General features: G+C 47.7%; 1 protein-coding gene across 2 annotated transcripts in view; it reads right to left on the reverse strand.

The window, feature by feature from the left end:
* Positions 1 to 25,348, reverse strand: part of robo1 (roundabout, axon guidance receptor, homolog 1 (Drosophila)) — a 682,199-nt gene that overhangs the window by 539,566 nt on the left and 117,285 nt on the right. For both annotated transcript variants that reach the window (XM_072585788.1, XM_072585789.1), the window contains exon 2: positions 21,219 to 21,346. In XM_072585788.1, the coding sequence (XP_072441889.1) occupies positions 21,219 to 21,315 (97 nt within the window). In that variant the 5' untranslated portion in view covers positions 21,316 to 21,346. The remainder of the gene's footprint in view (positions 1 to 21,218; positions 21,347 to 25,348) is intronic.

A 25,348-nucleotide genomic window follows, 5' to 3' on the forward strand; every position in this document is an offset into this window, starting at 1 on the left:
GAGACAGCACACAAACACACAGACAGCACACACACACACAGACTCACACACACATAGAGACAGCACACACACACAGACAGCACACACACACACACACACACACAGCACACACACACACAGACAGCACACACACTCACACACACACACAGACAGCACACACACACAGCACACACACACAGACAGCACACACACACACACGCACACACACAGATAGCACACACACACACAGACAGCACACACACTCACACACACATAGAGACAGCACACACGCATAGACAGCACACACACACAGACAGCACACACACTCACACACACATAGAGACAGCACACACACACACAGACAGCACACACACATGCGTGCACACACACACACACAGACAGCACACACACTCACACACACATCGGCAGCACACACAAACACAGACAACACACACACACAGACAGCACACACACAAACACAGAGACAGCACACACACACGCGCACACACACAGAGACAGCACACACACGCGCACACACACAGAGACAGCACACACACACACAGACAGCACACACACTCACACACACATAGAGACAGCACACACACATAGACAGCACACACACACAGACAGCACACACACTCACACACACATAGAGACAGCACACACACACACACAGACAGCACACACACTCACACACACATAGAGACAGCACACACACACACAGACAGCACACACACATGCGTGCACACACACACAGACAGCACACACACTCACACACACACAGAGACAGCACACAGACTCACACACACATAGAGACAGCACACACACACAGACAGCACACACACACACACGCGTGCACACACACACATACAGACAGCACACACACACACAGACAGCACACACACACACAGACAGTACACACAGAGAGACAGCACACACACTTACACACAGCACACACACACAGCACACACACACACAGACAGCACACACACATACACACAGCACACACACTCATACACACACACAGACAGCACACATACACAGAGACAGCACACACACACACAAACACACACACAGACAGCACACACACACACAGACAACACACTCACAGACAACACACACACACAAACACAGAGACAGCACACACACTCACACATACACAGACAGCACACACACATACTCACATAGAAATACACAAACACACTCACACAGAAACACACACATTGACATACACAGACACACATACACACAGACACATACACACTTGCACACACACACAGACACACATAGCAACATATACACATGCACACAAACACACACACTTAGAGATGCAGACACACATACACATAAACACACATACACATAAACACACAGGCAAACACACATAGACACAGACACATACTCACACAAACAGATGCATGCACATGGGGACACACACACATAGACATATACGCGCGCGCACACACACACACACACACACACACACACACACACACAGACATACACACACACACACGCACACATGCACACACACACACACACACACACACACATACACTCGGACTGGGTGCACTGGGAGTGAACAGGAAGGTGTTTGGATCCACTGGGATTGTGTGCACTAGGAATGAGAAGGAAGGGTTCTGGATTAGTGGTGCTGGAAGAGCACAGCAGTTCAGGGTTTCCAGCATCTGCAGTCATTGTTTTTACCTCCATGAAAAGGAAGGGATTTGGATGCATTTGGACTGTGCACACTGGGAGTGAACAGGAAGGTGTTTGGATCCATTGGGATTGTGGGCACTGGGAGTGAACAGGAAGGTGTTTGGTTCATTGGGATTGTGTGCACTGGGAGTGAACAGGAGGTGTTTGGATCTATTGGGATTTTGTACACTGGGAGTGAACAGGAAGAGGTTTGGTTCATTGGGATTGTGTGCACTGGCAATGAATAGGAAAGGGTCTGTGTGATCCAAACCCCCAAGACTGCCGAAGAATTGAAAGGAGTAAAATCATTTTAAAAGTATTGGTGATACTTGACTCGTAGAGAGATTGTTAGAGCTGCAGTACAGCTGAGGCAATCTCCAGGCACCCACCCAAACCAACTTATCAACTTGAATTTCAACAATGTGTGCAATTTATACCTCTCTAAAAGTCTCTTGGAAAAGGTATTCCTCCTTATTTATCCAGGATAAGGCAGCCCACTTGATTGACACCACACTCACAAACATCCACTCCCTCCCCCACCGACGCTCAGTAGCAGCAGTGTGTACCATCTACAAGATACACTGCAGAAATTCACCAAACGATCCTCAGAGAGCACCTTCCAAACCCACGGCCACTTCCATCTAGAAGGACAAGTGAGCAAATACATGAGAACACCACTCCCTGTAAGTTCCCCTCCAAGCCACTCACCATCCTGACTTTGAATTATATTTCCGTTCCTTCACTGTCACTGGGTCAGAATCCTGGAATTCCCTCCCTAAGGGCATTGTGGGTCAACCTACAGCACATGGACTGCAGCAGTTCAAGAAGGCAGCTCACCACACCCCCCACACCCCCCTTCTCAACTAGGGACGGGCAATAAATGATGGGCCCAGTCAGCGACACCCATGTCCAGTGAGAATTTTTTTTTACACATGATCTCATTGTCTGCATACCAGTGTGTCTTTTTTTAAAAGACTGACATATTCCTTGAATTGATTTCATGCAATGAGGAAAACTCGAGGGCATTCAATTGCTTTTCTTTTCCAATCACTCTCTTTGATCATCTTGTCACGTTCCCATCATGTTTTCATTTCCAGTTCCCTTGAGGTCCCCTCTTGAAGAGGTAACAAATCAGTTTATAATAAGTGTGTTTCTGGAACCTTCTGCATCCTGTGAGAGCACCAAAGACAGTCCGGGACTACTTAAAACACAAAGGTGACTACATTTCAGCTCCTGCATATCACCCTGACCAGACTTAGCTACGATGGACTATGTGGGAGTGGTTTCACGTTCCACAGCTGCCCTCGTGGTCAGGTTTCGTGGTGTACCTTCCCAGTCAATGAGACAAATTTGATAAAAGACTTGTCACCATGACCCGCAGCGGGCAGTGTCTGAGGGAGGGAGATGCGAAGAGACAGTTTAATGAACTGTACAAAGAAAATTATCACTGTCATTTTCTATAGAGGCTATTTCGTTGATGGCCCGGACTTCAGGCAAGACTATCAGAAACACTGCACCCCGTCACATTCTCAGAGGCCACTGTGTTTGTGACAGCAGCTAACAGCACACTCTCTCAGGACAAAGAGGAGAGGTCACTTGAAGGTGGGGCAGAGGAGCAAAGATCTCTGAGCACAAATACCTCAATCCTTAGAACCTGTGCAAGAAATGAGCAAGGCTGAAATGAAAACCAAATTCTAGATTTTAATTCTAGGGGGGGGGGCTGAATTGAAAAGTAGGGAATCTATAAGTCATAAGGGCTGAAGTAGGCCATTCAGCCCATCCAGTTTGCTCCACCATTCTCTGAGATCTTGATCATCCTCACCTTTACTTCCCCACCTTTTCCCCATCTCCCTCGATTCCCAAATTCATTAAAAATCGATCTCAGTTTGTCAAATGTCTGCTGACTGTTGATCACATTTTCAGGCAAAAGCCCTTCATCAGCCCTTTTGCCCGAAATGTCGATTTTCCTGCTCTTCAGATGCTGCCTGACCTGCTGTGCTTTTCCAGCACCACTCTAATCCAGTACCCACTTCTGCCCATCAATCACACTTTTCAGTACTGCATGTAGTTCTCACTGGATAAAGGGCACAGAGGCATAGCGAAGGGTACAGGCAAGGTTAGCAAGGATAATCCCAGAACTGTATGTCTTTATAAACCAGGAAAGGATCAACAGGCTCGGTTGCTGCTCTGAAAACAAAATATTGCGGGTACCCAAAGTCTGAAACAAAATTTTTAAAAGGCCAGGAACACATTTTAGGTCAATTGCATCCGTACAGGGGGAGAGGGAGGAAGGAAGGGAGAGAGAGTGAGTGAGAGACAAACAGGAAGAGACAGAGGGGGGAGAGGGGGAAAGAGGGGCAGACAGAGTGGGTGAGGGAAAAGCAGTGAGAGAGAGAGAAGGTGAGGGGGAGGAGCAAGAGATGGTGAGAGAGATAGGGAGAGAAAGTAAAGGAGAGAGACAAGGAGAGAGAGAGAGAGAGGGGGGATCAGAGGCAGGGAGAGAGAGTTAGCATTTCAGATCAATGGCATTTCAGCAGGTGAAGATTCTGATGAAAGACATTAACCACTCTGTCTCTCTCTCTCTCTCTCTCTCTCTCTCTCCTATAAATACTGCCTGAGCTGCAGAATGAGTCCAGCTGCTTTTGTTTTGAATGGGCGTCCTCTCCCTCTCTCTTTTGAAAACAATCGAGGGGCGACCTTGTGGAAATCTTTCAAGTGACGTACGGTCTTGATAAAGTCAATGCAGGAAGATTGTTTCCTCTTTGGAGAAAAGCAAAACCAGAGACTGTCAAAATAAGATCATTCCCCAAGAAATCCAATTGGAAACTCAGAAGCACCCACAGAGCGAGAGAGTGTGGTAGTCCATCATGTCATGTACCTGAGGTAATAATCGGCAGTGGCTTTAATGGGAAGAAAGACAGGTCTATAAGGTTGATAGGGACAGAGGGTTATCCTGGTAGATTTAGCTCAGGAAAGATGAGAAGGAGGCTGGAGTGGAGCACAGACACATTCAGGGACTGACTGGGCCGAATGGCCAGCTTTTGTGTCATGTGTACAACATATTCCTGTATTTGGAGGGGTCAGCCATGACTCATGGTTTTTAATTCTCTCTCATTGGGGTCAGGCTGTGTGTTCAAGCTGCACTCGGGCGAATTCAGCACACAATCCAGGGTGACATTCCCAACACGATTGCACAGACGCAGAGCTGCACTGATGGAGATACCTATCAAGTGAGGGTCCACCAGTACCCCAACCCCTCACGTGAGGCACAGAAAAACTGCATCATAGAGGTTCATGGGAGTGCTCCCCCCTGTCCAGTCAATATAATTATTCCACTCAATCGGAATCAGAATAAATCCATTCTGCTCTGTGAGTGGGAGCTTGCTGTGCACAAATTGGTTGTTGCACTTCCCACATGACGAAATTGAAAGTAATGTTCATTCCTCATAACTGCCAGACAATGGCCAATTGCAACAAAACTGAATTCAACCATCGCCCCTGAGAATTCAAGCGAATTGTATTTGCTGAATCCCACACTATCAGCATCCTGCAGTTACCATTGAACTGAACCTGAACTGGACTCACCACACAAACACAGAGACTGAAACACCAGGTCAGGGACGAGGAATACTGAGGTGAGTAACTCACCTCCTGACTCTTCAGAGCCTATACTCTATCTACAAGATACAAGTCAGGAGTGTGAGGGAATACTCCCCACTTGCCTGGATGGGTGCAGCTCCAAGAACACTCAAGAAGCTTGACAGCATCCAGGACAAAGCAGCCGCTTGATTGGCACCACATCCACAAGCATCCACTCCCTCCACCACCGATGCTCAGTAGCAGCAGTGCGTACTGTCTACAAGATGCACTGCAGAAATTCACCAAAGGTTCTCAGACAGCATCTTTCAAACCCAAGATCACTTCTATCTGGAAGGACAAGGACAGCAGATACGTGGGAACACCAAACCTTGCAAGTTCCCCTCCAAGCCATTCACCATCCCGACTTGCAAATATATATCACCGTTCCTTCACTATCGCTCGGCCAAAATCCTGTAACGATCCCCTGAACAGCAGAATGCACCCCCAACACTACAACAGACCAAGAAGGCAGTTCACCATCACCTTCACAACACTAACTAGGAACAGGTTCGGAATAAATGTTGACCCAGCCAGCCACGCCCACATCCCATGAATGGATGGCAAGCACAATAACTACACATCAAAGCCATTTCAATTGTCATTTAGTGTTGCAGCATGTCTCAAGATCATTTAGAAATGCCGATCTTTCCTCTTGTCATAATCTGTTGTTTGCAGATTTGGTTCTGGTGATGGAAAGAGTGGAACAAAGCAGACTGATTCCTGAGATGGTAGGACTGACATGTGAAAAGAGACTGGATCGGTAAGGAATATATTCACTGGAGTTTAGAAGGACGAGAGAAGATCTCATAATTCTAACAGGATCAGACAGGCTAAATGCAAGAAGGACGTGCCTGATGACCAGGGAGTCCAGAACCAGGGGCCACAGTCTAAGGATATGAGGAGGAATTTCTTCACCCAGAGAGTGGGGAGCCCGTGGAATTCTCTGTCTCTGAAAGCAGGTGAAGCCAAAACGTTGAATGTTTCCAAGAAGGAGTTAGATATAGTCCCGAGGGTGAATGGGTATGGGGGGGGGGGGAAAGGCAGAAACAGGGGGCTGAGTTGGATGATCAGAAATGATCATATTGAATGGTAGAGCATGCTTGAAGGCCCATTCTTGCTCCTATTTCCAAAGGATCATTGTTTCCACAAAGTGATTTTCTATCAAAGCAAATGTGTCTTCTTTACCCTGTCACCCATCAGGGTTTGGAGAGTCGTGACTCATAACCCAACGGAACATACAACAGGAATTAAGGTCGAGTCCCTCTTTGGTATAGCCAATGACTTTTCCCCAGGGCTGGGGAGTCCAAAGCTAGGGGACATAGTTTAAGGTGGGAGGGTTAAGATTTAAAAGGGACTTGAGGATCAACCTTTTCACACAGAGGGTGGTACGTGTATGGAATGAGCTGGTACGTGTTTGGAATGACACGCTTCCCCTTGTTATTCCTTACCTCCACCTGCATGAATTCTACATTTTATGATCCAAGGTCATTATTTGCTCCTGGATTGTTTACAGCTGAACCTGTAAAAATACTATCGCACTGTTCCCGGCTGTCCTTTTGAAAAGTCACATACCCAGCATATATAGTTTCCAGCTTTGATTTCCTTGTAAGCATATCTCCCTGATGACTATAAGGCTCACCAGGACTGGTATATTTAATTTAGTTTGTTTGGAATAATAGATACATTCGAGTAACGAGCCATTACGTGGGGTGATGGTCTAGTGGTATTACCATGAGATTATTAATCCATGGACCGAGGAAATGTTCTGTGGACCAGGTTTCAAATCCAAATCATGGTCGATGGTGGAATTTGACTTCAATTACAAGCCTGGGATTTTAGAATCTAATGATAACCATGAATCCATTATTGAGTGTTGTAAAAACTCATCTGCTTCACTAATTCCTTTAGAGAAGGAATCTGCCGTCTTCACCTGGTCTGGCCTACATGTGACTCCAGACCCACAGTAATGGGGTTGACTCTTATTTGCCCTCTGGGTAATTAGAGATAGGTTATGAATGTTGGTCCAGACAGTGACACCCTCATCCTGTGAATTAATTAAAAAGAATCTTTCGTTGACACCACGTGAACAGCTTCTGAATTCGCTTGGCGCATTGCCTTGTCATTTTTCCATATCTCTGCATCTTCATCCTTTTCACAAAACAATCAAATTTCTTTTTGAATGTTTGAGTTGAACCTACCTCCACCACCCTCTCAGGCAGCGCTTTGCAGAAGCCAACCACTTGCTACGTTAATACAAATTTGTCAATACCCTAAATCCATGCCTTCTCATTCTTACCTCATGCAGCTTTGAGAGCGAAAGAAAGAAGGATTTTAAATAAAAATCTGCCTCAGGTATAAGGAATAGAAACTGTGTCTGTTCTGACCCAATCTGGAAACTTGCCATTTTCCATTAGTCAAGAAATTGGTGGAACAGAATTGCCAATGTGATCTTGCAGCAGGTTGCGGAGTCTGCTACACTGCACGCAGATGGCCAATTTAGATAACTTTAATTCCCAAAGTCTCTTTTTTTGTCTCTATCCTGAGAAAGGCCCTGATTCTCGCCACTGCCGAACAGGGAGACACAGTAGGGGAGAGTAAAAGACCAGTCTGACTCAGGACCAGGGCAGGAGGATGTCAGAACTCTCCAGCCTAGCCCCCGACTGAATATGATCACAATTCTGGTGGATACCTTAATAATATCTGGAGCATTTAACATGAACAGCACAGCTGTGAATAAGAACAAATCAGGAAGACGCAGCAAGATATTAAAATTAAAGGCACTTGATCTGAAGGCCTGATGTGTTTGCAACAAGATGGATGAATTGATGAGAGGGAGATAGGTTTTATCCAACAGAGAACTGGCTACAAGGGGACATTGTGAAAGGTAGGGTCAGACTGGGGCAGTGTATGTGGGAGGGGTGTGCTAATGAGGATGGAGATGATGGGGGGGGGCGTGGAGGGTGGGGATAGGGTTAAGGTGGTGAGGCACTGGGCAAGGAAAGGGTTGGGGGTGAAGATGGGGGTGGGGTTCAGGGCTGGTGGGATACTGGACATTGAGAGGGTTGGACGAGGAGGTTAGGGTGAGAGTGGGGTGGTGGGATACTGGAGATGGACAGGGTTGGGTGAAATGGAGTGAGGGTTGGGGTGATGGGTTATTGGGGATGGAAAGGGTGGGGGTGGAAGGTGAGGTGGGATGGGGATGGTGGGATACCGGAGATGGAAAGGATTGGGGAGCGAAGTCAGATTGAGGGTGGGGGTGGTGGGTTATTGCAGCTGGACAGGGTTGGGGGGGATGATGGGGTGAGGGTGTGGCTGGTGTACTAATGGCAATGGAGAGGGTGGGAGTGGTGGAAGGTGGGGTGGGGATAGGGGTTGTGGGATACTGGAGAAGGAGAGGGTTGGGGGGCAGAGGTTGGAATGAGGGTGGGGCTGGTGGGTTATTGGGGTAGAGTGGGGTGGGGGTGGCAGATGGTGGGGTGGTGATGGGTGTGGTAGGGTTCTGGAGATGCACAGGGAGGGGACAGAAGGCTGGGGAAGGAGGATACAAGGAGGAAAGGCAGGGTTAATTGGGATTGCCTGATGAGAAAGCAAACAGAAGGAGAGTATGACAGAATGGGTACGGGGCAAGAGGAGGTCATTGCTCTTGTCGAAAGTAGCAAGGATATCTCCTGGCTCAGATGAAAAGAATCCCTGAGTGGAAACAGAAACACAGGCAAGGACACAGGAGCTGGCCTATCGGTCCATCACACCTGCTCTATCATTCAATATGATTGAGGCTGATCCCCTAACTCAGTGCCATCCCCCTACACTCTCCCCTTATCTCGTCATGCCTTTAATGTCCAGGATTCTATCATTCTATTTCCATCTCACATGTATTCGATCACTTGGTCTCTCCAACGATCTGCAGCAATGAGTTGCACAGTTTCACCACCCACCCCCCACCCCCCAACCCCGGCTGAAGAAATTCCTCCCCATCTCAGTTCTAAAGGATCGTCCCTTCACTCTGAGGCTGTGCCCTCAGGTCCTAGTCTCTCCTCCTGGTGGAAACATCTTCTCCATGTTCACTCTATCCAGGCCTCTCAGGGTTCTATAAGTTTCAATCAGATCCCCCCCCCCCATCCTTCCAAACACCATCAAATATAGACCCAGAGTCCTTAAACGCTCCTCACATGACAAGCTCATCATCCCCGGGATCATTCTTGTAAACGTCCCTCTGAAGCCCCTCCAAGGCCAGCACATCCTTCCTGAGATACGGGACCCAAACCTGCTCACAATATTCCAAATGCGATCTGACCAGGGCCTTACACAGCCTCAGCAGCACATCTCTGCTCTTGTATACTAATTGTTTTGAAATGAATGCTCACATTACATGTGCCTTCCTAACTGCCACCTGAACCCACACCTTAACCTCAAGAGAATTCTAACTTTGTACTTCAGAGCTCCAAAGACATTTTCTGTTTACAAAACAGACTACCCTTCCTGAAGAAGGGCTTATGCCCGAAATGTCGATTTTCCTGCTCCTCGGATGCTGCCTGGCCTGCTGTGTTTTTCCAGCACATTTTTCAACTACCCTTCTATTTTTCCTACCAAAGTGTATAACCTCACAATTTCCCATGTGTACTCCACCTGCCTCTTCCTTTGTTGTAGGTTTGCTCGCTCAGCTGGAAGGTTCATTTCCAGACGTTTCGTCACCCTACTAGGTAACATCTTCAGTGGGCCTCAGGCAAAGCACTGCTGAAAACTCCCACTATCTATTAAAATAATACATATCACATAAACAGAAAGCAGGAACTTTCAACAGTGCTTCGTCTGGAGGCTCACTGATGAAGTTACCTAGTATGATGACGAAACATCTGAAAACGAACCTTCCAGCTCAGTGAGCAAACCGACATCCAGAACCTCAACCTGAGCGACAAATCTTCTCAAAACTCGCGGCCACATCCTTGCCCACTCTCCTAGCCTTTCCAACTCCATCTGCAGCCTTCCCACCTCCTCAACACTACCTGTCCCTCCACCTAACTTTGTGTCATCTGTAAACTTAGTAACAATGTCCTCAGTTCCTTCATCCAGATTGTTAAATATAAAGACAACAGTTTTACCAAAGGCAAAAATTTACTCTGTTTCTCTCTCTCCACAGATGCTGCAAGACCTGCTGTGTGTTTCTAGATTTCTTCGGTTTTATTTCAGGTCTCCAGCATCTGTAGTATTTTGATTTTATCTATGAAACGATGGAGCAGGGTTGCAAAAGGGAAGAATATACCATAACCTGGCTGTGCTATCCACTCCAGAAAGACATCACAATTGGATAGAATAGGAAAGGAAACAAATATATTCCACAGATGGAGGGAGACGCAGCAATAAACTTCAAAACATTCTCCGACAGTGCGGCACACCCTCAGTACTGACCCTCTGACAGTGCAGCACTTCCTCATAACTGACCCTCTGATAGTGCGGCACTCCCTCAGTACTGACCCTCTGACAGTGCGGCACTCTCTCAGTACTGACCCTCTGACAGTGCAGCACTCCCTCAGTACTGACCCTCTGACAGTGCAGCACTCCCTCAGTACTGACCCTCTGACAGTGCAGCACTCCCTCAGTACTGACCCTCCGACAGTGCAGCACTCCCTCAGTACTGACCCTCTGACAGTGCAGCACTCCCTCAGTACTGACCCTCTGATAGTGCAGCACTCCCTCAGTACTGACCCTCTGACAGTGCGGCACTCCCTCAGTACTGACCCACTGACAGTGCGGCACTCCCTCAGTACCGACCCGCCGAAAGTGCAGCACTCTCTCAGTATTGACCCTCTGACAGTGCGGCACTCCCTCAGTACTGATCCTCTGACAGTGCGGCACTCCCTCAGTACTGACCCTCCGACAGTGAGGCACTCCCTCAGTACTGACCCTCTGACAGTGCAGCACTCCCTCATAACTGACCCTCTGATAGTGCGGCACTCCCTCAGTACTGACCCTCTGACAGTACAGCACTCCCTCAGTACTGACCCTTTGACAGTGCATCACTCCCTCAGTACCGACCCTCTGACAGTGCGGCACTCCCTCAGTACCGACCCTCTGACAGTGCAGCACTCCCTCAGTACTGACCCTCTGACAGTGCAGCACTCCCTCATAACTGACCCTCTGACGGTGCGGCACTCCCTCAGTACTGACCCTCTGACAGTGCGGCACTCCCTCAGTACTGACCCTCTGACAGTACAGCACTCCCTCAGTACTGACCCTCTGACAGTGCAGCACTCCCTCAGTACTGACCCTCTGACAGTGCGGCACTCCCTCAGTACTGACCCTCTGACAGTGCAGCACTCTCTCAGTACTGACCCTCTGACAGTGCAGCACTCCCTCAGTACTGACCCTCTGACAGTGCAGCACTCTCTCAGTACTGACCCTCTGACAGTACAGCACTCCCTTAGTACTGACCCTCTGACAGTGCAGCACTCCCTCAGTACTGACCCTCCGACAGTGCAGCACTCCCTCAGTACTGACCCTCTGACAGTGCAGCACTCCCTCAGTATTGACCCTCTGACAGTGCGGCACTCCCTCAGTACTGACCCTCCGACAGTGAGGCACTCCCTCAGTACTGACCCTCTGACAGTGCAGCACTCCCTCAGTACCGACGCTGTGACAGTGCGGCACTTCCTCAGTCCTGACCCTCTGACAGTGCGGCGCTCCCTCAGTACCGACCCTCTGACAGTGCGGCACTCCCTCAGTACCGACCCTCTGACAGTGCGGCACTCCCTCAGCACTGACCCTCTGACAGTGCAGCACTCCCTCAGTACTGACCCTCAGACAGTGCAGCACTCCCTCAGTACTGACCCTCTGACAGTGCAGCACTCCCTCAGTATTGACCCTCTGACAGTGCAGCACTCCCTCAGTACTGACCCTCTGACAGTGCAGCACTCCCTCAGTACTGACCCTCTGACAGTGCGGCACTCCCTCAGTACTGACCCTCTGACAGTACAGCACTCCCTCAGTACTGACCCTTTGACAGTGCATCACTCCCTCAGTACCGACCCTCTGACAGTGCGGCACTCCCTCAGTACCGACCCTCTGACAGTGCAGCACTCCCTCAGTACCGACCCTCTGACAGTGCGGCACTTCCTCAGTCCTGACCCTCTGACAGTGCGGCGCTCCCTCAGTACCGACCCTCTGACAGTGCGGCACTCCCTCAGTACCGACCCTCTGACAGTGCAGCACTCCCTCAGTACTGACCCTCCGACAGTGCAGCACTCCCTCAGTACTGACCCTCTGACAGTGCAGCTCTCCCTCAGTATTGACCCTCTGACAGTGCAGCACTCCCTCAGTACTGACCCTCTGACAGTGCAGCACTCCCTCAGTACTGACCCTCTGACAGTGCAGCACTCCCTCAGTACTGTCCAATTATGTTGAGGTGACAGTCTGTTGCTGAAATGATGTGCCTCAGGTCCACAGCCCAGAGTGACAACATCTCCCCTGGGAGCAGCAGCTGATGAGGCTCTGACTGCAGTGTTTGCCTCTGAGACAGACCCAGACCTGGTGGCAGAAAATGTTCATTTAAAAATTCTGCTGCATCATTAATGCCTGTGTCAAGAGAATTCTGTAAAATTTGTAATTAACTGAATCATTCTGGTTTCAGGTGTTCCTGCCCACCCACACTCCTGACACAAACTCTCTCACTAAGATTACAACAGGATCTGGACCAGATGGGCCAATGGGCTGAGAAGTGGCAGATGGAGTTTAATTCAGATAAATGCGAGGTGCTGCATTTTGGGAAAGCAAATCTTAGCAGGACTTATACACTTAATGGTAAGGTCCTAGGGAGTGTTGCTGAACAAAGACAACTTGGAGTGCAGGTTCATAGCTCCTTGAAAGTGGAGTCACAGGTAGATAGGATAGTGAAGAAAGCGTTTGGTATGCTCTCCCTTATTGGTCAGAGAATTGAGTACAGGAGTTGGGAGATCATGTTGCCGCTGTACAGGGCATTGGTTAAACCACTATTGAAATATTGCATGCAATTCTGGTCTCTTTCCTATCGGAAAGATGTTGTGAAACTTGAAAGGGCTCAGAAAAGATTTACAAGGATGTTGCCAGGATTGGAGAATCTGAGCTACAGGGAGAGGCTGAACAGGCTGGGGCTGTTTTCCCTGGAGCGTCAGGGGCTGAGGGGTGACCTTATAGAGGTTTACAAAATTATGAGAGGCATGGATAGGATAAATAGACAAAGTCTTTTCCCTGGGGTTGGGCAGTCCAAATCTAGAGGGAATAGACTTAGGGTGAGAGGGGAAATATATAAAGGAGACCTAAGGGGCAACTTTTTCACACAGAGGATGGTACGTGTTTGGAATGAGCTGCCAGAGGAAGTGGTGGAGGCTCGTATAATTACCAGATTTAAAAGGCATTTGGATGGGTATATGAATAGGAAGGGTTTGGAGGGATATGGGCCGGGTGCTGGCAGGTGGGACTAGATTGGGTTGGGATATCTGGTCGGCATGGACGGGTTGGACTGAAGGGTTTGTTTCTGTGCTGTACATCTCTATGACTCTGTGATGCTAAGTGACAACAATACTTTGATCCTTGCTCGTATTCTGACATTGTTTTTCTTCAGTGCTGGAACTAGCCTGGTCCATCGCAACAAACTGAACTGGACAGCACAAAGCCAGGCTCTCTCCTCCAGTACATTGCAGCAAACTGCTAATCCACAGGGACATGTTCTACCGCAACAATCCCATATTTCACCCATTATAAATCCGTCACATCCATTACCTGTGTCATACTTTGCATGAAACCCTAATGTCCTTGACTAGATCGGGGTGGCGATGATCTCGTGTATTGTCACTGGACTGTTAAGCCAGAGACCCAGATAATGTCCAGGGGACCTAGGCTGGAATCTTGCATGGTCGACAGTAGTATTTGAATTAGAAATCAGGAATTAAGAATCTAATGATGACCATTAATCCATTGTTCATTCCTGATGAAGGGCTTTTGCCCGAAATGTCAATTTTACTGCTCCTAGGATGCTGCCTGAACTGCTGTGCTCTTCCAGCACCACTAATCCAGGATCTGGTTTCCAGCATCTGCAGTCATTGTTTTTACCCCTGTTGGAAAAACCCATCTGGTTTACTGATACGCTTTAGGGAAGGAAACTGCCATCCTTACCTGGTCTGGCCTACATGTGACTCCAGACCCACAGCGATGTGGGTGGCTCTTAACTGCCCTTTGGACAATAAATGCTGTCCAGCCAGCAATGCCCTCAACCCATCAATTTAAAAAGAAATAAATGATTCCAATCTGTAATTCACTTATGGTGTCTGTTATTCTGTTTCGAAGTCCTCAGACCCCTCGATTAGATTCCAGTCTGTAACTCATTCCCGGGTATCTGTCATTCTGTATATAAACCACCCCGAACCCCTCCGTTAGATTCCATCTTTAACTCACTCCCGGGTATCTGTTATTCTATATATAAACCACCCCAAACCCCTCGATTAGATTCCAGTCTGTAACTCCCTCCCGGGTATCTGTTATTCTGTATATAAACCACCCCCGAACCCCTCGATTAGATTCCAGTCTGTAACTCCCTCCTGGGTATCTGTTATTCTGTATATAAACCACCCCCGAACCCCTCGATTAGATTCCAGTCTGTAACTCCCTCCCGGGGTATCTGTTATTCTGTATATAAACCACCCCCGAACCCCTCGATTAGATTCCAGTCTGTAACTCCCTCCCGGGGTGTCTGTTATTCTGTATATAAACCACCCCGAACCCCTCGATTAGATTCCAGTCTGTAACTCCCTCCCGGGGTATCTGTTATTCTGTATATAAACCACCCCCGAACCCCTCAATTAGATTCCAGTCTGTAACTCCCTCCCGGGTTATCTGTTATTCTGTATATAAACCACCCCCGAACCCCTCGATTAGATTCCAGTCTGTAACTCCCTCCCGGGGTATCTGTTATTCTGTATATAAACCACCCCCGAACCCCTCGATTAGATTCCATCTGTCACTCACTCCCAGGTATCTGTTATTCTATATATAAACCACCCCAAACCCCTCGATTAGATTCCAGTCTGTAACTCCCTCCCGGGGTATCTGTTATTCTGTATATAAACCATCCCGAACCCCTCGATTAGATTCCATCTGTCACTCACTCCCAGGTATCTGTTATTCTGTATATAAACCACCCCAAACCCCTCGATTAGATTCCAGTCTGTAACTCCCTCCCCGGGGTATCTGTTATTCTGTATATAAACCACCCCCGAACCCCTCGATTAGATTCCATCTGTCACTCACTCCCAGGTATCTGTTATTCTATATATAAACCACCCCAAACCCCTCGATTAGATTCCAGTCTGTAACTCCCTCCCGGGGTATCTGTTATTCTGTATATAAACCATCCCGAACCCCTCGATTAGATTCCATCTGTCACTCACTCCCAGGTATCTGTTATTCTGTATATAAACCACCCCAAACCCCTCGATTAGATTCCAGTCTGTAACTCCCTCCCCGGGGTATCTGTTATTCTGTATATAAACCACCCCGAACCCCTCGATTAGATTCCAGTCTGTAACTCCCTCCCGGGTATCTGTTAATCTGTACATATCCACCACCCACCTCTCTGAATGCCCTGATTAGACTCCAGACTGTAAGTCACTGGTATTTTATGTATAACGCCGCTGAACTCCTTGATTAAATTGCTTTATTTGTGTTAAATTTTCTCGATTACTTTGAGAATCATGCCTAGACAATTTCTTTGCAGACCAGTGAATGTAGCTAGTTTTCTATCAGAGCCTAGTTTTGAATATGGATATCTCTACCGTGTGCACAGTTATTGATAATTGATTTACTCTGTCACATAATCTTCCAATAACCTGGGCCACTGCAATATTTACGCCTCTTTTAGCTGGAATTTAACACCTTTGGTATTCCCCAGCACATTTGACAGTCTGAACCTCTCTGTTCGAACTGAGATTTCAGTCCATAATTCATTCAGTAGCTGGGCTTATGAGGGGAGGGTTATAAGGGGAGAGAGGGGTAGTGAGCTGGTGGAAATCAATTAATATCAGTGAAATGAAAAGAGACTGCGATAGAATTGAAGGAGAGGAAGAGCAAAAGATTTCACGGAGAGACCTCTGTACAAGGGAGGAGAATTAAATAGACACTCTGTCTTATAATCTGCTTTCTGATTGAAATAAGCTTGAAATAAAATAAATCAGCCTGTCAGAGAAAGCAAGAGACACTAAGTGAATACAGAATGAATGAGAGGAGGGGCTGGCACGAAGACAGCTGTTCTTATTTTAACTAACATTTGGCAATCGTCCACTATTATCTTGGCATTATCAGATCTGACTGCTCTGCTCTGTGATGTCAAAGTCCTGCCACTCTGCACCCCACCCCACCCCATAGCCCCACCACGATCCCATGCCCCCCACCTGCACCCCATAGCTCCACCCCACTCCCCCAACCCCATACCTCAAACCCCCAATCTGTCCCAAGTGGGGATTGACATCGAAGGAGTAGGCAGGATCACAGCATGGTTATGGTGCAGAGTGGGGTAATTTGAGCCACCACTGGCTCTACCATCACCTGCTAATGTCCAGTTTATTTCCCCCTATCCCTTGTACGGCATTTCAACCTCAATTAACGATCCATAACATTGTGAAACTTGAAAGGGTTCAGAAAAGATTTACAAGGATGGTACCAGGGTTGGAGGATCTGAGCTATAGGGAGAGGCTGAACAGGCTGGGGCTGTTTTCCCTGGAGCGTCGGAGGCTGAGGGGTGACCTTATAGAGGTTTATAAAATTATGAGGGGCATGGATAGGGTAAATAGACAAAGTCTTTCCCCTGGGGTGGGGGAGTCCAGAACTAGAGGGCATAGGTTTAGGGTGAGAGGGGAAAGATATAAAAGTGACCTAAGGGGCAACTTTTTCATGCAGAGGGTGGTACGTGTATGGAATGAGCTGCCAGAGGAAGTGGTGGAGGCTGGTACAATTACAACATTTAAAAGGCATCTGGATGGTTATATGAATAGGAAGGGTTTGGAGGGATATGGGCCGGGTGCTGGCAGGTGGGACTAGATTGGGTTGGGATATCTGGTTAGCATGGACGGGTTGGACCGAAGGGTCTGTTTCCATGCTGGACAGCTCTATGACTTTATGTCCCTCTGGAATGCCCCAGTTGAACCTGCCTCCACCATATTTCCAGGCAGCCCATTGCAGACCCTAATGACTCACTGGGTAAAAAATACCTTCTCACATCACCCTTGTTTCGGTTGCACATCACTTTGAATCTCTGCCCTCTCATTCTTGTTCCTTTTATGAGCAGGAATGGCTTCTCCCTACCTACTCTGTCCAGCCCACTCCTGAGTTTGAAAACCTGCCTCTGATCTATGTCCAGTCTCTGTCTCTCCGAGGTGGACAATCCCAGCTTCATCAATCTACCCAGGTCACTGAAATGTCCCATTCCCGGAGCCATTCTTCCACCAGTTGACAGGACAGTAACTAGGGTTGATCTCCTTTCACTACCGAAGGCGACTGAATCTGACAAAGATTACAACAGAGGAGCTGGCCATTCAGCCCATCATGTCTGTGCCAGCTCTCCATATGAGGAAATTAATCCGGCCTATTCCCTGGCTCTTTTGAGGCCAAAACATGATGTGTTCAAGAAGGAGTTAGATCTAAGGGTTAGGGCAACAGGGATCAAAGGGTATGGGGAGAAAGTGACCAGCCATGATCGTATTGAATGGTGGAGCAGTTCAAAGGGCTGAATGGCCTCCTCCTCCTTTATTTTCTATATTTCCATGTTACTTTCCCCACAGTTTTTTCTTCTCTTCAGGTGCTTACCCGATACTCTCCAGCACATCTCAGGCAGTGAGTCCAGACCCTAACGCTACCCTAACCCCAACCCTAACCCTAACACGAACCCTAATTCTAACTGTGTGACCAAGATCATGTTGTCTTGCTCCTTTGCCTTTTTCCTGTATCAATGCCCTCTTGACCTCAACCCTTCCATAAAAGGGGACAGCTTCTCCACATCTCCTCTATCCTGACCCTTCATGATTCTTATCCCCCTCCGTCTGAATCTCCTCTCAGCCTTCCTTTCTCCAATGAGGTTCCCCAATCCACGCACGTAACTGACAATCCTGGCACCATTCTCCAGGAACTTCCCTCAACTCTCTCCAATACCTTCCCAAAGTGTGGTGCCCAGAACAGGAGAAGATTTATCAGAACCTCTGTGTCCTTCTACATTGATCGAGACAGCCTTTTTATTCATGCCCTCAACCTGTTCTGCCACCTTCAATATTTGTGTACGCACACTCCCCCAGGTCCCTCTGTTCCTGCACTCTGCTTCAAATTGTACCCTTTATTATAAAGTGTCTCTCTGTGTTCACTGCACAATGCCCAGCATTGAGCACAATCCGTTAAGAAGAGATTTATTTGAAATACATCAAAGCTGAAGGACAGCAGTGACATGGAGAGATGGGACAGCAACAAGAAAGCTTGCATTTATATAGCATCTTTAATTCTGTAAACTCCCCCAAGACAACTCACAGCTGAAGAATCAAACACCATTTTATACAGATCCACATAAGACAGCATGAGGATGGATGTCCAAAAGGTGGTGAAGGAATGTATTAGAGAAGGGAAGTGGGGTAGAAATGTGGAGAGTTTTAAGGAGTGAATTCCAGAGGGTGGAAGGCAGGGCCACCAACAGTGGATCGATTTAAATCCGGGTATACCGGAGATCATGAGGGTTTGTTAGGTTTGAGCAGTGAACAGTATTCTTGACAGACACGGTTCCCATGTGGGAACTCTCCCGCTGACTGCTACCAGGTCAGACACATTCCACTCCGAGCTATGATGGGGTCAACGAGTAACACTTAGTGATTAATTCCAGCAAACTGTACCCCGACAGCATGTGTGTGGGACTGTATCCCACAGTGTGTGTGTGGGACTGCACCCAACCGGGTCAGTGCATGTGGGACTGTACCCTGACAGGAGTCAGTCCCACGACTGTACCCCGACAGGAGTCAGTGTGTGTGGGACTGTACCCCGACAGTAGTCAGTGTGGGACTGTACCCCAACAGGAGTCAGTGTGTGTGGGACTGTACCCTAACAGGAGTCAGTATGTGTGGGACTGTACTCTGACAGGAGCCAGTGTAAGACTGTACCCTGACAGGAGTCAGTGTAGGACTGTACCCCAACATGAGTCAGTGTGTGTGGGACTGTACCTCACCAGGGGTCAGTGTGGGACTGTACCCCAACAGGGGTCAGTGTGTGTGGGCCTGTACCCCAACAGGAGTCAGTGTGGGACTGTACCCCAACAGGGGTCAGTGTGTGTGGGACTGTACCCCAACAGGAGTCAGTGTGCGACTGTACCCCAACTGGGGTCCGTATGTGTGTGGAACTGTACCCTGACAGGAATCAGTGTGGGACTGTACCCCGATAGGAGTCAGTGTGGGACTGTACCCCGACAGGAGTCAGTGTGTGTGGGACTGTACCTTGACAGGAGTCAGTATGGGACTGTACCCCGACAGGAGTCAGTGTGCGTGGGACTGTACCCTGACAGGAGTCAGTGTGGGTGGGACTGTACCCTGACAGGAGTCAGTGTGGGACTGTACCCTGACAGGAATCAGTGTGTGTGGGACTTTACCCTGACAGGAGTCAGTGTGTGTGGGACTGTACCCTGACAGGAGTCAGTGTGGGTGGGACTGTACCCTGACAGGAGTCAGTGTGGGACTGTACCCTGACAGGAATCAGTGTGTGTGGGACTTTACCCTGACAGGAGTCAGTGTGTGTGGGACTGTACCCTGACAGGAGTCAGTGTGGGTGGGACTGTACCCTGACAGGAGTCAGTGTGGGACTGTACCCTGACAGGAATCAGTGTGTGTGGGACTTTACCCTGACAGGGGTCAGTGTGGGACTGTACCCTGACAGGAATCAGTGTGTGTGGGACTGTACCCTGACAGGAATCAGTGTGTGAGGACTGTCCCCAACAGGAGTCAGTGTGGGACTGTACCCTGACAGGAGTCAGTGTGTGTGGGACTATACCCTGACAGGAGTCAGTGTGCGACTGTACCCCGACAGGAGTCAGTGTGGGTGGGACTGTACCCCGATAGGAGTCAGTGTAGGACTGTACCCTGACAGGAGTCAGTGTGGGACTGTACCCTGACAGGAGCCAGTGTGGGACTGTACCCTGACAGGAATCAGTGTGGGACTGTACCCTGACAGGAACCAGTGTGGGACTGTACCCTGACAGGAGTCAGTGTGTGTGGGACTGTACCCCAACAGGAGGCAGTGTAGGTGGGACTGTACCCTGACAGGAGTCAGTGTGGGACTGTACCCCAACAGGAGTCAGTGTGGGACTGTACCCTGACAGGAGCCAGTGTGGGACTGTACCCTGACAGGAATCAGTGTGTGTGGGACTGTACCCCAACAGGAGGCAGTGTGGGTGGGACTGTACCCTGACAGGAGTCAGTGTGTGACTGTACCCTGACAGGAATCAGTGTGTGTGGGACTGTACCCCAACAGGAGGCAGTGTGTGTGGGACTGTACCCCAACAGGAGTCAGTGTGGGACTGTACCCTGACAGGAGTCAGTGTGTGTGGGACTGTACCCCGACAGGAGTCAGTATGTGTGGGACTGTACCCCAATTTGAGTCACAGCTACAGAAGAGATGTGAAGAAAATAAAGCGAGTGATTATAAGTCAGAGAGTTAGTCCTTGTTGACCTATTATGGCCAATGTCTGAGCGTTAATGCAGGAACCTGAAGAAATGACACAACAGTTTTTCACACCAAACGTTGAGTGTGTGATGAAAGCACAGATTAGTAATGAGCAGACAGACACAGACAGACAGACTCAGAGAGAGGGAGCTGTAGTGAATGGGGAGAGGAATCTGAGACATGAAGGTTTCCCTCACCTGGATCGATCTGCCATACCAATAGATGCTGTGAGGTCACCAGCTTGAGAATGAAAAGGGCAGCAAGAGGTGCAGCTCCTGCCCATCGCTCCTTCATGTTGGGTCACTCTCTCACATCACAGCCAGCCCTGTGGAGTCAGAACAGCAGAGACAAACACTTTAACCAAATCAAGCCTAGAACAGACCATTCCGCCAGTCTAACTGATGCTGGTATTTGCCCTCTGTTTCCTTTTTATTAATTCACGAAATGAGGGTGTCACAGGCCTGGTCAGCATTTAATGCCCATCCCTATTTACCCTGGGGGCAGTTAAGAATCAGCCACGTTGCTGTGGGTCTGGAGTCACATGGAGGCCAGACCAGGTAAGATTCCTTCCCTAAAGGACATCAGTGAACCAGAGAAGTTTCCACAACAATGAAATAAAACAAAATATCACTGACACTGGAAATCTGAAGCCAACGTGGAGGAACTCAACAGCTCTGACAGCATGTGGGGAAAGAAACTGAGTTAACGTTTTGAGTCAGTGACCCTTTGTCAGAATGGAAAAATTAAATATAAATCCCACCATTCCCCAATGGCATTTTAGTTCTGATGAAAGATCATTAGGCTCAAAACATTAACTCTGTTTCTCTTTCCACAGTTGCTGCCAGACCTACTGAGTTTCTCCAGCACTCTCTTTATAAATTTTTTACAACAATTGACAGTAATTACAGAGTCAACATTTGGCTAGTTTAATTTTAAGTACAGATTTTTTTCAAAAGTGAATTCAAATTTCACGTTCAGCAATGGCAGGATTTGAACCTATGTCCCCAGAACATTAGGTTGAACATCTGGATTACTAGCCCAGCCATTGTCATTGGTAATCACAGACTCTCTACGGTCTGCAAAGACTTCCTTTGAATTTGCACCAACCATCCGAAGAGCATCCAACCCAGACACCCATCCTATCCCCATAGCCCCACATTTCCCAAGGCTAACCCACATACGCTACACATCACTGAACACTATGGGCAATTTAGCACAGCCAACCCACCCTAACCTTGCTTATCCTTGGACTGTGGGAGGAAACCGGAGCACCCAGAGGAAACCCACACAGACACAGGGAGAATGTGCAAACTCCACACAGACAGTCATCGGAGGCTGGAATTGAACCTGGGATCCTGGCGCAGTGAGGTAGCAGCACTGACCACTAAGCTGCCCTGGCTAATGATTGCCTACCTAGCAACTTGCTAGCCCAGTGACATTACCAGTCCACCCACCAACTTCCCACACTACATCACCTCTCCTGGCAGACCATACTATCTCTTTCTCCCTTGTGCATTTTCATACAATCTCTTTGTAAATATATATTTTTCCTTTTGTCTGAAAACATCTAAATTCTGATTTTCTTCCCCAGTAAACAGCAAGACGCGATGAGGCTGAAGCAGCTGGCAATATTCTGCTTACAGCTGAGACGATTAACATCAGATATTCTCATATTTATTAATTGCATTGAGAGAATAAATAAGGATAATATAATTCTGGCGTCAGAATATTCATTAACACAGATTTAAAGTGATTAAAGAACCAAAGGTGACAAGAGGAAAGTGATTCTTTTCCCCCCAAAGTAGCGAGCTGTCATGATCCAGAACATGCAGCCTGAAAATCAGATGCCATGATGTGGGAGGTGCCAGTATTGGACTGGGGTGGACAAGGTCAGGGGTCACATGACACCAGGTTATAGTTCAACAGATTTATTTGAAATCACAAACTTTCAAAGTGTTGCCCCTTCGTCAGATTCATCATTAGCCACTCAAGTCACCGCACCCGCACACCCACTCTAACAGCACAGGGTGTGGCACTGCAGGAGCTAACCTTGGTGGGGGGTGGTGGTGGGGGGGAATAGATTCACATGCATTTCCTGATCCCAATGGATGGACATGGCTGTTATTATAATGAAAATTGTTGAGTCTGAGGTGAGTGATTCGGCTGAATCAGTTGCAGATGACTGTATCTGCACACCTGACTTTCATAGTTTCATAGCAATAGAAGCAGGAGTAGGCCATTTGGCCCGTTGAGCCATGGCTGCTCTATCCCTCAGGCAACTGTCTGTGTGCACATTCTCCCTGTGTCTGTGTGGGTTTTCTCCGGGTGCTGCCTCTACCTTATCTATCCCTTTCATAATTTTATATGTTTCTGTAAGATTCCCCCCTCATTTTTCTAAACTCTAGTGAGTACAGCCCCAGGCAGTTCAACCTCTCCTCATAGGGTAACCCCCTCATCTCTGGAATCAGCCTGGTGACCCTCCTCTGCATCACCTCCAAAACCAGTAAATCCTTCCTTAAGTAAGCAGACCAGAGCTGTGCACAACACTCCAGATGCGGCCTCACCAACACCTGGTACAATTGCAGCAGAACCTCCTTGCCCTTAAATTCAATCCCTCCAGCAATGAAAGCCAATACTCCATTTGCCTTCCTGATTATCTGTTGCATCTGCAAATCAACTTTTAGTGATTCCTGTACGAGCACGCTTAAATCCCCCTGCACAACAGCACACTGCAATCTTTCACCATTTCAATAATAATCTGACCTACTATTTTTCCTTCCAAAGTGGATAACCTTACATTTACCAACATTGCACTCCATCTGCCAGACCCTTGCCCGCTCACTAACCTATCTAAATCTTTCTGCAGAGCCCCCACATCCTCTGCAGTTTGCCTTTCCATTCAATTTAGTGTTCTCAGCAAACTTAGATACATTACACTCTGTCTCCTCTTCCAAATCATTTAAATATATATCATGTACAGTTGTGAGCACAACACCAATCTCTGCAGCACCCCGCTCACCACTGATCTCCAACCAGAGAAACACCCATTTATCCCAACTCTCTGCTTTCTATTGGTTAACCAGTCCTCCATCCATGCTAGTACATTCCTCACAACTCCATGCATTCTTATCTTAAGGATGAGTCTTTATGCGGCACCTTACAGAATGCCTTCTGGCAATCCAAGTATACAACATCTACCTGTTCCCCTCCATCCACCGCAACATCCTCAAAGAATGCCAGTAAGTTTGTCAAACGTGACCTTCCCTTCTTGATTCCATGTCTGTCTGATGGAACCCTTTCCATCCAAATGTCTCACTATTTCTTCTTTAATGACAGCCTCCAGCATTTCCCTAACTACAGATGTTAAGCTAACTGGCCTGTAGTTACCTGCCTTTTGTGGTGTGAAATTCGCTGTCTTCCAGTCTGCTGGGACCTGCCCAGAGTCCAGTGAATTTTGGGTAAATTACCACTAACCCACCTGCTATAACTTCTGCCATTTCTTTCGGTAGCCTGGGATGCATTCCACCAGGACCAGGGGATTTATCCACCTTTAAACCCTCAAGTTTGCTTATCACTACCCTTTATGGATAACAACTGAATTGAGGTCCTCACCTCCCGTCATATCCTTAACATCATTCTTTGGCATGTTAGACACATCTTCCACTGTGAAGACTGACACAAAATAGTTATTCAAGACTTCAGCTGTTTTAGCGCTACCCAATATTAATTCCCCTTTCTCACCCTGCAAGGGATCTATGTCCACTTTAGCCACTCTTTTATATTTATATTTTATATAATTTTATATATTTATGATAGACCTTTCCTCCCTGTTTTTATATTCTGTGCTAGTTTGCATTGATAATCTATCTTTCCTTTCTTATTGATTGCTTCTTGGTTCTTTGTTGCTTTTTAAAGGTTTCCCAACCTTCCTGCCTCCCACTACTCTTTGCTACTTTGTAAACCTGAGCTTTGAGTTGGATGCCTTCCTTTATTTCCCTGGTTATCCAAGGCTGGCTCTTCCCACCCTTGTTGTCCTTGTTTTTGACCAGAACATACTTACCTTGAGTACTGTGAAAATTCTCTTTGAAAGTCCTCCATAGTTCCTCAACTGTTCCACCAGAGAACATGTGTTCCCTGTCTAATTTAGCCAACTCCTTCCTTATCTCATTAGTGACTCCCTTGTTTAAGCATAACACCCTGGTTTTGGATGATACAATTTCACCCTCTATTTGTGTCTGAAATTTGATCATACTGTGATCACTCTTTCCAATTTCTGATCTTGAAAATGGGATGGAAATGAATTTAAGAGAAAGTCGGATAAATTCTT

This window comes from Chiloscyllium punctatum, chromosome 15, assembly GCF_047496795.1.
Source record: "Chiloscyllium punctatum isolate Juve2018m chromosome 15, sChiPun1.3, whole genome shotgun sequence".
Classification (NCBI taxonomy): Eukaryota; Metazoa; Chordata; class Chondrichthyes; order Orectolobiformes; family Hemiscylliidae; genus Chiloscyllium; species Chiloscyllium punctatum.